Raw genomic sequence first — 12,251 nt, forward strand, 5'->3', positions numbered from 1 at the left:
ATCTCCTGAAAGCCCAGCCCCCAATAAGCACTTCTCTGTTCAGAAATCTTCAATGGCCCACTATTGCCAAAAAAAAAAAAAAAAAAAGATTTAAACCAACCACCATGCAATTGTGAAACCGTGCAGCACCTTTATGCAATCATAACATATAATGCAATAATCAGCCCGGGGTCTCAAACTTTTTTGAACAGCCAAATCTTCAAACTCCATTAAGAGAAATACTTTACAGGACGGCCAGTGTTTACAGCGTTTGAAAACAACATGCTGTGTAAACATGGCTCTCATTAAAGCTGGGAGTTAAGACCCAAAGATGTTGTAGGGCTCTCAAAATGCAATCTGAAAGCCAGTGGGCACATCAGCCTCCTCGGTCTGCAGATGAGGAAAAATGAGACCCAGGGCGGGTATGTGATCTGCGGAAAGGGACAGAGGACTCAGGTGAGAAGACAGCACATTTCCTTTCAGTGTTCAGTGGGTATGAGGTGTGCTTTAGGTCCCAGGGATAAGAAAGAGAATAAAACAGTACTGTCCCTGTCCTGGAGTAGATAAAGCATTGAAACTAATCATCAGTGAGGCTGCAGGGATGGAAAGGGAGCTGTGGGGAAGGCAGAGGAGACGTAAGTAAGCTGAGGCCAAAGAGAAGGTGGCTGACCAAAAAGAGCAGGAGAGAGTTGCACAGGAAATAAATTCTATGACCAGCACCCCAGGAACATACAGTGTATCAGACTCATAGCCCTAGAGGGCTGTAAGGCTCCTGAAGCAGGCTAGACCCAACAGGCATGGCAGAGGCCATGACAATGGCCTCAGCCTGGCAGGCCAGGGAAGGGTTCTCATGCATATAGCCTGTCATTGGTATTAGAAGGCCACTTGCATTAAACTCCACGTGGTGTCCCGATTTGGATCCTAGAAGAGAAAATAAACACAAGTGAGAAACTTGGGAGAATCCACATAAATTCTGCCGTTCATGTACTAGTGATATAGGAATGCTGACTTCTTAGTTTTGCTACAGGGATCACACATGAGCCATTAACTTCTGGGAACGTAAGTGAAGGGCAAATGAAAGCCATACGATCGTTTTTTGATTTTAAGGATTTTTTTTTTATTATGCTTATGTGTGTGCACATGTGTTTGTGCACTCAGAAAAGCAGAAAAGGTATATCAGGTCTCTGGAGCTGGGGTTCCAGCTTGTGAACCACCTGATCTGAACTCTGGGAACCCAGGTCCTCTGGAAAAGCAGCAAAGACTCTTAACCACGGAGCTATTTCTGTAGTCTTTTTTATACCTTTTTTGTAAATCCAAACCTATCTCAAAATAATCTACACTTTAAATGTACAAAATGGGAATGCAATGTCTGTATCAAGTGTATACCCCTCCAGCAGGGAAGAACAAAACTGTACATGGGGACACAGATTACGGGATCTATGAAGACCAACATGGGCACAGTTTTCTTTGTACACTAGGCATTGTCCCAAGTGTGTCCCATGTCTAAGCCTCACAATCCTTGGGCTGGCATGTGGTCTACTCCTATTTTACAGGTAAAGGAGCCAAGGACATAGAATTAAAGTTAGGCTGACTGTTTATTGCAGCCCTGAAGGATGAATCAGATTGGAACCAAGGCAAGGAAAAGAGAAAATTATGGGCAAATGGGACCAGCATATGCAAGTGTGTAGACTGAGCTTGTCTAAAGACCCATAGTGACTGAATGCTATTGTTAGAAGACGATTACTGAAAAGAGCTGGCATTTAAGAATTTGAATCCAGGGCTGAAGAGGTGGTTCAGCATGAAGAGGGTGAATATTGTTCTCCCAGAAGACCTGAGTTCAGTTCCCAGCATCCACTTGTAACATCTCTAAGAGCTCGGATGTCTCCGGCCACTTTGGACACTGTACTTCCATGCACATACACACAGTTAAAAATAATAAAATAATAAAAGCACTTGAATCCAGAGCTGGCCATGGTGAGACACAGCTATAAGCCTAGCCCTTGCGAGGCGGAGACAGGAGAGTAAAATATCAACTTCATTTACATAGCAAGTTCAAGGCTAGCCAAGGTTACAAGGAGATCCTGTCTCAAAAAACAAAACCACAGTGTGGTGTGCCAGGCCGGTACTCACAGTACTCAGGAAGCAGAGGCTGGTGGATCTCTGTAAGTTCAAGGCTTTCTGGTCTACATAGCAAGTTCAAGGACAGTGAGGACTACGTAAAGAGACTTCATCTCAAACACAAAACAAACTAACAAACAAGAATGGAATCTTTTGAATTGGAGAGCAAAAGAAAAAACAAAAAAACGAACAAACAAACAGAAAAACCCAACCGCCTCTTAAGCTAGGTGTAGTGGCCCAGACCTTTATACTGTGAGGTCAAGGCCAGCTTGGTCTACATAGTGAGTTCCAGGAGAGTCAGGGCTTCAGGGCTACCTAAAGAAACCCTGTTGAGAAAGAGAGACTCTGTTGAGAGAGGAGAAGAGGGGAGGGGAAGGGAAGAGGTAGGAAGAGGAGAAGGGAGGAGGATGAGGAGGAAGAGGAGGAAGAAAAAGAGGAGGAGGAAAGAGAGAGAGTTGAATCCAGGCATTCAAGCATCAAAGTCCCATGTACTTGGTCAATATATTTTCCTCTTTGTCCTCAGTGTGAGGACCACATGGAAATCATGAGCACGGGGTCGAGGTGGACAAAAGCAGAAGTGAACCTGATAGTACCATCACAAGGAAGTGAGATAGTGCCATCACACATAGGGCACAGAAACAGCAGAGCCATCAAGTTCTTTCTGTCTTTCTTTTTCTTTTCTTTTCTTGGTTGGTTGGTTGGTTTGGGTTTGGGTTGGTTTGTTGGTTGGTTGGTTTGGGTTTGGGTTGGTTTGTTGGTTGGTTTGGTTGTTCTTTTTGAGACAGGGCTTCTCTGTGTAGCCCAGGCTGTCTTGGAACTCACTCTGCAGACCATCTGCCTCCTGAGTGCTGGAACTAAAGGTGTGAGCCACTGCCCAGCAGAGCCACGTGGTTTGCTTTCAAGCTGGAACAGGACAGCTAAGCTAGAAGAAGCAGACACAGCACGGGGGCCCCTAGCCTAATGACTGGGACCACAGAGAGTTGTCAGGAATATTTCCTTTGCTGATAGGAAGGAAAAATAAGACCAGGCATTGGGAGACACAGGCTGTGGTTCCCCACACCCCCAGCCCCATGGCCTTTCTGTGTAGCTCTGGCTCTCCTGGAACTCACTTTATAGACCCTTGGCCTCGAACTCAGAGATCTTCCTGCCTCTGCCTCAAAGGGCTTTGGATGCCCTTGTACTAACAGATCCAGGAACGAACACTCAGCAAGTGTGGAGAACGTTAGAGACCACAGCACTGACAGAACTTGGTGTGTCTGGAATTAGTGCTCCTATGACGTGTTAGCCACAAGCAAAAACAAATTCCTTTTGGCTTGGGCAAGTTTAAAAGCACTTGCAAGCCAGATGGGAGATTCCTGGCTGCCAGCCTGGCCACCAACCTGCTTAATTTGACAGGGCATCCTCTGGATTAAGACCCTCCCGTGGCTACCTGGCATGAGTCTGATTTCAGGCTTGACCTTACCGCAAGCTCAGGCAGGGTTAGAACCAATTATTTATGAGGCCGTTTCCTAATACCCAGCTGTTGCTCTCTTTCATGGTTTTCCCTGTGCTGACCTCTACCTTAAATCCAGTATCTTGAAGGACGGTCTGTGCCTGATAGACACCTCCAGTCAGCCCCTGTTGCGCCCTTACCACAGAAGCCTTTCAGGTCCCTCCTAGCCCAGGCTAACCTAGATGTCCTGAATCTGAAAACCCCCACAATGCTGTGCTGCGGTGAGTGATTCTATAGAACTTCTGTTTCTGTGTCCCCCTGCCGCCCCATCCCCACTAGACCCCGCTCCTGTGGGGCAAGGACCAACTATGAGACCACACAATGCATTCCCAAGTCAGGCGGTAATGTGGTAGACAGTTTGTCCTGAGTTACACGGGTGAAGCATAAAAGGATACAGAGAGCATTCCTTTTGAGTGGAGTGACTTCTTTAGCAGGCTGAGCCCGTGAGCCCAAGAGTGGGAAACTGTCCCTCTTTTCCATAGTCCTGCCCCTCCCATTCTCCGAAAGGAAAATTTACATTTTATCAGAATTTGGCGCTTCCCCAAGCCTCTGTGCCCTTGGGGCTGGGCTAAGGTCAAAGGGCAAAGTGGGTGTAGTCTGTTCAGCCTCTAAAGAGGGCGTTCAGCTCTCTTGACTGGGAAACCCTGTCTATCTGCCTCTCCTAGTCCAAGGATGGGGACAGAAGGTCCAGGCTTCAGGCTGCTAAGGGCCCCTCGGGCTCAGACACCTTGGCAAGAAGCCACCCGGATGTGGTGGGTGGCGAACAGGATGGGGCGGAGAGTCCTAGCCGTTCTGGGACACCGACTGGATGGGCCACTTTCGCGGGAATCCCGCAAACCACTCAGAAACGAGGTGAAGGCAATGGGAGCAGACTTGGTTTGTCGCTCTTTGGGGAAAGCAGAATGCTTCAATTTCGGGACAAGGACCCCCTGAAGGCAATAAGGATTAAAGGAGACCCACTAGAAACCTGAGTGTCCTGATCTCTCACCCACTAACGTCTTGTCTTGCCTCAGCTCTTCACAGCTTTCGCGGTTGGTCCTCCGCAAAGCTGTTTCCGTCTGGTGTCCAGATCTTGGGGAGCAGAAGCTTTGGCAACAGTTCTAGCCTGTGCTCTGCTTCTTTCTGCCCAGAACCACTCTCCATGCCCTCCTCTGGGCCTTTGTTTCCTCATCTGCGAAATGGTCCCAGGGTCGGACCAGAGAGTCAGAAAAGCCCTCTGAGCTCGGACAATGCCAGATCCAGCGTTCACACGGATCCCTACGGCAGCCCCCCTCCTCATCTTAACTCCACCCCTACCGAGCAGCTTCTCCCCCTTGCCGGCCGCTAGGGGTCACTGCCTCCCTTTGTCAGCGACCGAGGAGGGCAGCCCTCTCTCCGGCCCTTTCCACGACCGAAAGGCGACCCAAGGGGCATCTTGCTAGCGAGGGGCCCTGAGCCGAACCCCACGGCCACGCTCGCAGCCACAGCTGCTTAGGACTGGGAGGTGCGGCCGCGCGGGCGGAGGCCGGGCCAGGGCTGGGCCGGGCGCGTGGGAGCCAGGAGGGGGTTAATGCTAACCCCTCCCCCCGGGCTGACATCACGGGAGAGCGGGTGAGAGGCTGGATCTGCGAGTGAGAGAAAGAGAGGGAGAGGAGAGAGCGCGGCTCGCCTCGGCACCGGAGCAGCTCCACATTGTTGCGGATCGCCCGCACCGAGCGCAGCGGCCGCGGTGGGGACCCGTGGCGCACCCGGCTCGCTCCCCTCGGTCCTCCAAGACCGTGCAGCCCCGAGCCTCGCGGGCAGCTGGCCGCCCTAGCCGCACACCACCGCCTGGGCCCCGTGCCCTCCGCACCGCCCGGCCACCCTCGGAGTACAGCCGGCCATGGACGCCTGCAAGTTGGAGCCGAGCGGGAGGGTGTGAGCGCGCCCAGGGCCGGGAGCCTGCGCCGCGCTAGCCCGGTAGCCGGGCGCGCCGGGGGTGGGTCCCTCTCCCCAGCCGGGCTTTGCGTGGAAGAAGAGGGCGGGGACCGGGGCGAGGAGAAGAGCGGAGGAGGCGAAAGGGGCATGACTCGTGCAACTTACTGCGGGCATCTGCCGAGGCTCTGAGCCGGCGGCAGCCGGGGCCCGGATTGCGGCCGCGCGGATCCCACCCAGCCCACCCCGCCCCGACCGACGGCTGCGGCTGACCTGGATCCTCCGAGCGCCCGCCAACCGCCAGCGATCCGCCCTCGTCTTCCAGACTGGTTTCTGGAGCGCGAGGAGCGCCCTCCTGGCAGCCCCTTTCGCCGGACCCCCACCCCCCGATGGCTCGGATGGGGCTTGCGGGCGCCGCTGGACGCTGGTGGGGACTCGCTCTCGGCTTGACCGCCTTCTTCCTCCCAGGTAAGGCGATTGCCTCTGCCTCCCTCCATAGCCCCCCCACCCAACCAGAACCTCCCCGGGACTTGGAGCTGGATGATGGGCAAGGCTACGGGTTGTAGGGAGCGAACGGAGCCAGAAAAGTTGGGTCACGCTTGGATAAGGGGGGGCAGGAGGTGGCACCGTGGAGAAAGGGGTTGAGAAGCCCAACAGCCTGCCCTGCAGGGTAGCAATCGGATGCACGTCTCTATGTAGCAAGAAAGCACTTTCTCCGCTCAGTTCTTCACAAAAATAATAATATGTAATAGGGTTCTATTTATTTAATAACCAGTTCTCAGCTCGAGAAGCAGTTTGGAAACACTGCGTGTTACATAAATGCAAAATAATCACCGTAATCACGGGCTTGGGGTATGAGACAACAGCCCCAGGGGGAGGGCGTCAGTCTCCTAGCTGGTGGGCTGTGGGCTAGGAGAGTGGCGGGGGTTGGGGGCGACTTCATTTCTTTTGGCGGCCTCTTGTCAGATGGTTTCGGGCTCATGGGGGCCCCCTCCTGCCCCACATCGCCCCACAGCGGGCGATCGGAACCTGCTCCTGCGGCACCGGCAGCTTCTTACTCACCTGCGGTTCCTTTTCTGGAGGGTGAGGTCGGGCCGCCTGGGGATCGCAAACTCCGGGCCTTGCTCGGGGCTGGGCTCCGTCTCGGAACTCCACTTCTAAAGCGGAGGGTTCTCCCAGGAGGAAGCTTCACGGGCTTCATGCCAGCCAGGTGGCCGCATGACCCACTTTTCCGGGAGGCCCCGAGGGTGTCCCGCGTTTCTTTCCTCGAGGTGTGAGATGCCGGCAGAAGAGGGGTTAACTCCGCGCCCGACCCTGGGGTGGCCCATATTGGCCTATTCTGACGGATGGGGTGGGGGCGGGCGGAGGCTAGGACGGCCCAGGCATATTGTGCTGGGGAATGAACTGGAAAATGCGTTTAGGAGGCAAATCCTACCGAGTCCCCTCGCCTGGGTTTAACCCCTTGTGTCCCTGGGGAAGCAACTAGGCTGCCAGCAGGACACTAATTCGGGTCAAAGTGGGGAGAGTATCTCGCTAGCCAACTCCCCCGTCCCCCGTAAAGAAACCTGAGACAAGCTCTTGAGATAAGATGGGGTCTTGGAAGGCTTGCTTCGTGGTCGTCAACTCGGGGTGGCAAAATAGGGGGCTGGAATACAGACAGAGACTTCTGGATTATTAAGAATATTGGATTCCCGGCCACTGTGATTCTGCAGGCTTGCCAGACAGTTTGGTAGGGAGAGGTAGGCCTGCCTGTCCAGGTGTAGCTTGGACTCTCTCCTGGATGACAAGAGCTTGGCCTCCTCTGCTTCCCTTACTGCCTCCTCCTCCTCCTGCTGCCGGCCTTCTCCGTGCTGGGGCGCTGCACCTCTCCAGCAGTGGTGGATATCAGGAAAGCAATTTGGGAAAGTCAGTACCTAGGCCAGTGTGGAGTGCTCCCCTCTTGGGTGTCCCAGGAAGGGACATTCTATATCCCTTTCCACTTCACAGGGGCATGCTGAACCTGCCGCCACTGTGGTCTGGGTGAGAGTGACAGCCAGTCGGCTACTTTCTTGCTGATAGTGTTAAGTGCAGTGCACACAGAAACTCAGCCTCTGAATTTACATGGTCAGCATAGGCTGAACTTGAGAACGCCTTTTAATTCCCTAACTCTTCCTGGAACCCAGAGTAAGCCACTTGCCAAGAGCCCCTAAGGATTCCTAGCACACTAGGGGTTAACCTAATCCGGGGATGGACAAAGGGCCAGAGGGTTTGAGGAGGGATAAGCTCAGCACATTGTATCTGGTGCTTGGTTCCCCAGTTTTGGGTTGGAGCAGGTTAATTCCATTGGTGGGGGTAGGGGTTGGGGGGGTAGGGGTGGGGGGGCGGGTTAGAGACCCATTGTACTCCACCCACACAAGAGGTGGAGACAGAGAGGTGACACTCACCTGGCTCAAAGCAGATACTCCCCACCAAAAACCCAACTGAGAGGCTAGGATGCCCAGAATGGAGTCACAGCCAAGAGATATTTAATAAGTGCTCTGCTGCTGACCATGACCGGTGGATGGGTACAGCTGAGGCAGCCAAAGTTCCTGGACTCACCAAGCTCTTAGATGGAACCTGCTTCTGTGTACCTGCTGCCTCCTCTACTTGCTTTCTGAGGTCCATGGTAGCCAAGAGCAAGTGGATCCTTGGACTGAGGAAGCTAGGAGACCCCCGTTGGCAACTGGTCCCCACTGTGTCCACTGTGTTCCTCCCTCTTCTGTCCTCTGCCTTTCTCTGGGGATTTGCCAGTCTGCTGCTCTCGCCTGGGTTCTCGAAGCTGTGACAGGGAGCACTGGGGAAGTGGGGAGGCAGGAACCCGGAGCGCGTGTGATGGCTCCTGACTTTATAACACGGCCAACCGGTTCTCAAAGTACATTTCTGTATGGCAGACGGTGCAGGCAGAATAGGAAGGACCCGGGAGCTTCGTCTTTGTTTCCTGGTATGACAGATGACTCCTTCCAGGGTGCTCACTTAGAGGAGAGGGTCAGTGCTACCCACAGAGGGCTGGAAGCCGAAGAGGAAGGGGTGGAGAAGCTGTCTGGGAAGTAAGTGTCCCACCTTTGCCACACCCTCTCTAATTGGCTTCCCCACACCTTTGGTCTAGAAAGAAACCCCACACCCTAGGTGTCAAGCTCACCATGCAAAAGCCTGCCAGGCCACAGAGTCACAGGCTACAGGCCACAGCGTTCATCCCTTTCGAGCTACCTGTGCACAGCACCAATTCCTGGTGCTTTCCTTTGAAGCCCCCAGAGCCAAGCGATTGGGTTCTTTTCCTCTTCCCTGTTTCTCACAGACATGGTGGGCTTGGGCTTACTGGGCCAGGCATTGTGGCTGAATCCGTTCTTCTGACCTGGGGCTTGCACTGTAAAAAACACAACCATCTCCAGGCCTATGAGTCGGGAAGCCTTGCGGAGAGCATCTTCTGGGTCAGATCCAAGGCCTGACTGTCAAGGCCGGACAGAGAGCTACACACTACAGAGCTTGGGCCCAGCAGGCCTGGCTGAGTGGCCCAAAGGGGGGCTTCTGAACCTAGTCAAGTCTGCCCGTGGGACATGTAGTCAGTGGCTTCCCTGATGCAAGCTGGGACCATCTGTAGGCTGCAGGTTCTTTCCTTGGCCACTTGGCTCTGCACAGTGAGTCCTCCTAGGAGATCACCTGGGCTGCCTGGCCTGTGGACCCAGTTGTGGGCTGCCAGCAGGGCTGTGACCACAGCTGAGCCAGTGGGTCGGGAGGGAGGGCCAGAGGGTCGGCTCCCATCTCTGCATCTATGATGCTGCCATTGTTTAGCAGCTGACTAATGTTCATTGTTCAGCACAAATAGAAAACACCCAAGGGAGGTGTGACTATAGCTTAGACTCTTCTGATTGTATCTTTCCTGGTTAACTTGGCAAATTGAACACCTCCTCACTGAAGAAGGGGCAGAGAGGTAGCTACAAAGTCACCTGTTGGGCTTTTGTTCCCTTTCCTTTCCTTTCCTTTTCTTTCTTTCTTTCTTTTTTTTTTTTTTCCTTTTTAACTTTGAACGTTTAGCCGGGGCTCCAGGTGAGAATGGGCAGTAAGCAGCTGTGGGACTTAGCTTCTAACACTTCTGGCAGGCTCTCCTTTGGTCTAGCGTGGGTGTATTACGCATGTGCACAGGGCTTTGTGTGATGGTGTTGGTCATCTACAATTTCACTGTTACAAGTACAGATCTGCAGGAACTAGAATTAGGGAGTGTATATACTCATGTTTGCAGATTACCATGGACCTGGAGCTGTAAGTACCAAATGCTTGTTCACACATAACTGATTTTTTACGGCATTCAGAAGGGTTGCACGGGTGTGACGATGTCAGTGACTTGAGGGTGATTTGGGGAGGAGACCCAGGATTTGTTTAAGAGCTAGCAAGGCCAGCCCACTCCAGTGAAAACTGCTGGATCCTAGTCCTTTGGGGCATAGGAGACCTTGAGTCTGCTCCCTGCTTCTCTGTCCTTGGCTTTCCACTAAATCCTTGCTGGGAGGAGCACAAGACCTTGACAACACCTGGAAAGGCTCCCTCTCTGTCTTCTGTTGTCTCCTTGGCTAGCGGAGCAATGCTGGAGTCTGCTCCATGGGCTCTCAAGATCCTGGAAAGTCTGGTGGGGCCGAGGGACATAGTTTTTCAGTTCTTCAGGCACCTTTGCTTCCTGCACGAGCACTTAGGAAAAGAAATTTTGGAAATTAGGTACCACACTATTCTTTTTTCCCCCATAAGAAGCCTGCAGAGCCAAGAGGGTGGCCAGGTCAGCAATATGAATGCACCTGATAGAACCCTAGGCTTGGGCAGCAGGAGAGAGCCCACTCGTTAGAAAAGGAGGTGGCAGCGAGAGACATAGCACAGGGAAGCAGCAGTCTCAGGAGCTTAGACTCCTTGCCTAAACCTAGCAGGCATGTATCCCCATGTGCTGCCAACACCCCTCCATAGAGAGCAGGCCTGCAGAGCCAACAGCAGATGTGCTGCCTGGCGCAGGGGGTAACTTAAGATCCAAGCGGATCACCTTGCAGAGGGACTGCCCTGAGCTGGAGATAACACCCCTGCATCCAGTTAACCCTCTAAGCTCCACGCACCTGGTGGAGCTGGAATGAGAGGAAAAGGAAGAAACATGAAGCTGTCAGACAAGCTGTCGGAACACTGAACCTTCGCCACATAGAGGCAAACCCAGTATAAGAGAAGAGACCCAAGGCAGACACAGATTTTGGGATAGCAGATATAGGGTCTTGAGGGCAATAGTCCCCATCCTGGAAAGTGCAGAAGGGGAGCTTAGAGGTGTTTATTCTTCAGGGGTAGGACATGGAAGCTGTGCCTTTCTCCCTCTCTAAGTAGAGGACAGAGAAGCCAGTCGCTTAGCTGTCCTCCTGTAACCAGTTCTTTGCCTCATCTTGGTGATCCAGCCTAGTAAAACTGGCCGAGCTAGGTTGGAATCCCAGCTCTATGGATGACGTGTTGAGAAACCTCAGCAGGGCTGCGGCATGAGCCTCAGTTTTCCTATCTGCGAGATGGAATCCCGTTGGTGCGCTATCCCAGATTTCAAGATGAGATGGAGAATGATGACAGAAAAAGTTCTTAACTCAAGGCTAGCATGTGATAACACGAAACAAATGGAGGACCTGGGCTCTTACCCTGTGTCTTTCCTCTGAATGACCCTGCCTCTCTGTGTCTGCTCACTGGGTAGCACGACCTTTATGCTCTTTTGAGAAAGCCACTTAGCCGCCTGCTCATTGCTAGCCTCACTTCCTTTTTCTCCAACCTGGTACTATGGGAGTTAGTCCCTGCCCCTGCCCCTATTTGGACATGATGCTCCAGCCACCTGGGAGCCGCTGGCATGGTGGGAGGACTCGTGTGGCCTGACCGGCTGAAGCTACCTGCCCAGGCCAGTCCTGTGGAGGCCTGTGCTGCACGGGCAGCAGGTGCCGGGCAGCCTTTGTTCTGCAGCTTGTCACTCAGGGCTCTCCAGGCACCCGAGTTGCTCCCTGGATGCAGCCCAGCTGGGGCGCTCGCCATTGCCCATCTGGAGTCTTTGCTGAGGCAGCCACCCGAGGCTGGTGGGGAGAGCCTGGGACTCTCTGCCCCTGCTTTTCTTTAAATTTCTACCTACATCTGAGAGGAGGGGAGGCAGCGGCTTCTGTTGAGGTGATAGAGGCCAGGTAAAGAGAGTCCGTCCTGGGGTTGCCCTACTTCTCTTCCTGGTCTCCTGTTGCCAGATGAACACTTCCACTAAATTGTCATGAAAACAATGCAGATGGAACCAGAGGCCAGCACCACGCTCCGCTCAGAGTTTCAGCCAGAACTCATGTGAGTTGGGTTTAGGATTAATATCATTCCCCTTTTACAGATGAGGAGAACACATCTTAGTTTGGTGATTGTTGCCCATCCCATGTGGCCAAACCAGACACCAGGGCTTCTGAGGGTAAATGCTTTAGACCAGACAGGAGAAACTAGCCAGGATGGGCGCACACAGAAGAGTTGAGCCAGGCCATCATCATTGTGTGAGTGATACAAACATTGTCAGCCCCCACCGTCTTCCACTCTCCCTGTCTTGCAGCTCCTGGGGGAGGTAAGGGGTGCATTGGAGATGCCCACAGAGCCCAGGCTGACCCAATGTGTGCCCAACAGTGGAGCAGTGAAGAAACAGGGGAGAATGCTCCCCTGGGAATGTGGGCTGAGACAAGGGCAGGGCCCTGAGGTGTGAGCGTGGAGCCCCAGGGCATGGGCACGCCAGGACAGGGTGTGG

At 53.3% G+C, this 12,251-nt stretch overlaps 1 protein-coding gene across 1 annotated transcript in view; it reads left to right on the forward strand.

The window, feature by feature from the left end:
- Positions 1-5,077: 5,077 nt before the first annotated feature.
- Nectin1 (nectin cell adhesion molecule 1) overlaps positions 5,078-12,251 on the forward strand; it is a 63,090-nt gene continuing 55,916 nt past the window's right edge. The window contains exon 1 of the mRNA XM_021172451.2: positions 5,078-5,950. Coding sequence (XP_021028110.1) covers positions 5,872-5,950 — 79 coding nt within the window. The 5' untranslated portion in view covers positions 5,078-5,871. The remainder of the gene's footprint in view (positions 5,951-12,251) is intronic.

The sequence above is a fragment of the Mus caroli genome, chromosome 9, assembly GCF_900094665.2.
Source record: "Mus caroli chromosome 9, CAROLI_EIJ_v1.1, whole genome shotgun sequence".
NCBI lineage: Eukaryota > Metazoa > Chordata > Mammalia > Rodentia > Muridae > Mus > Mus caroli.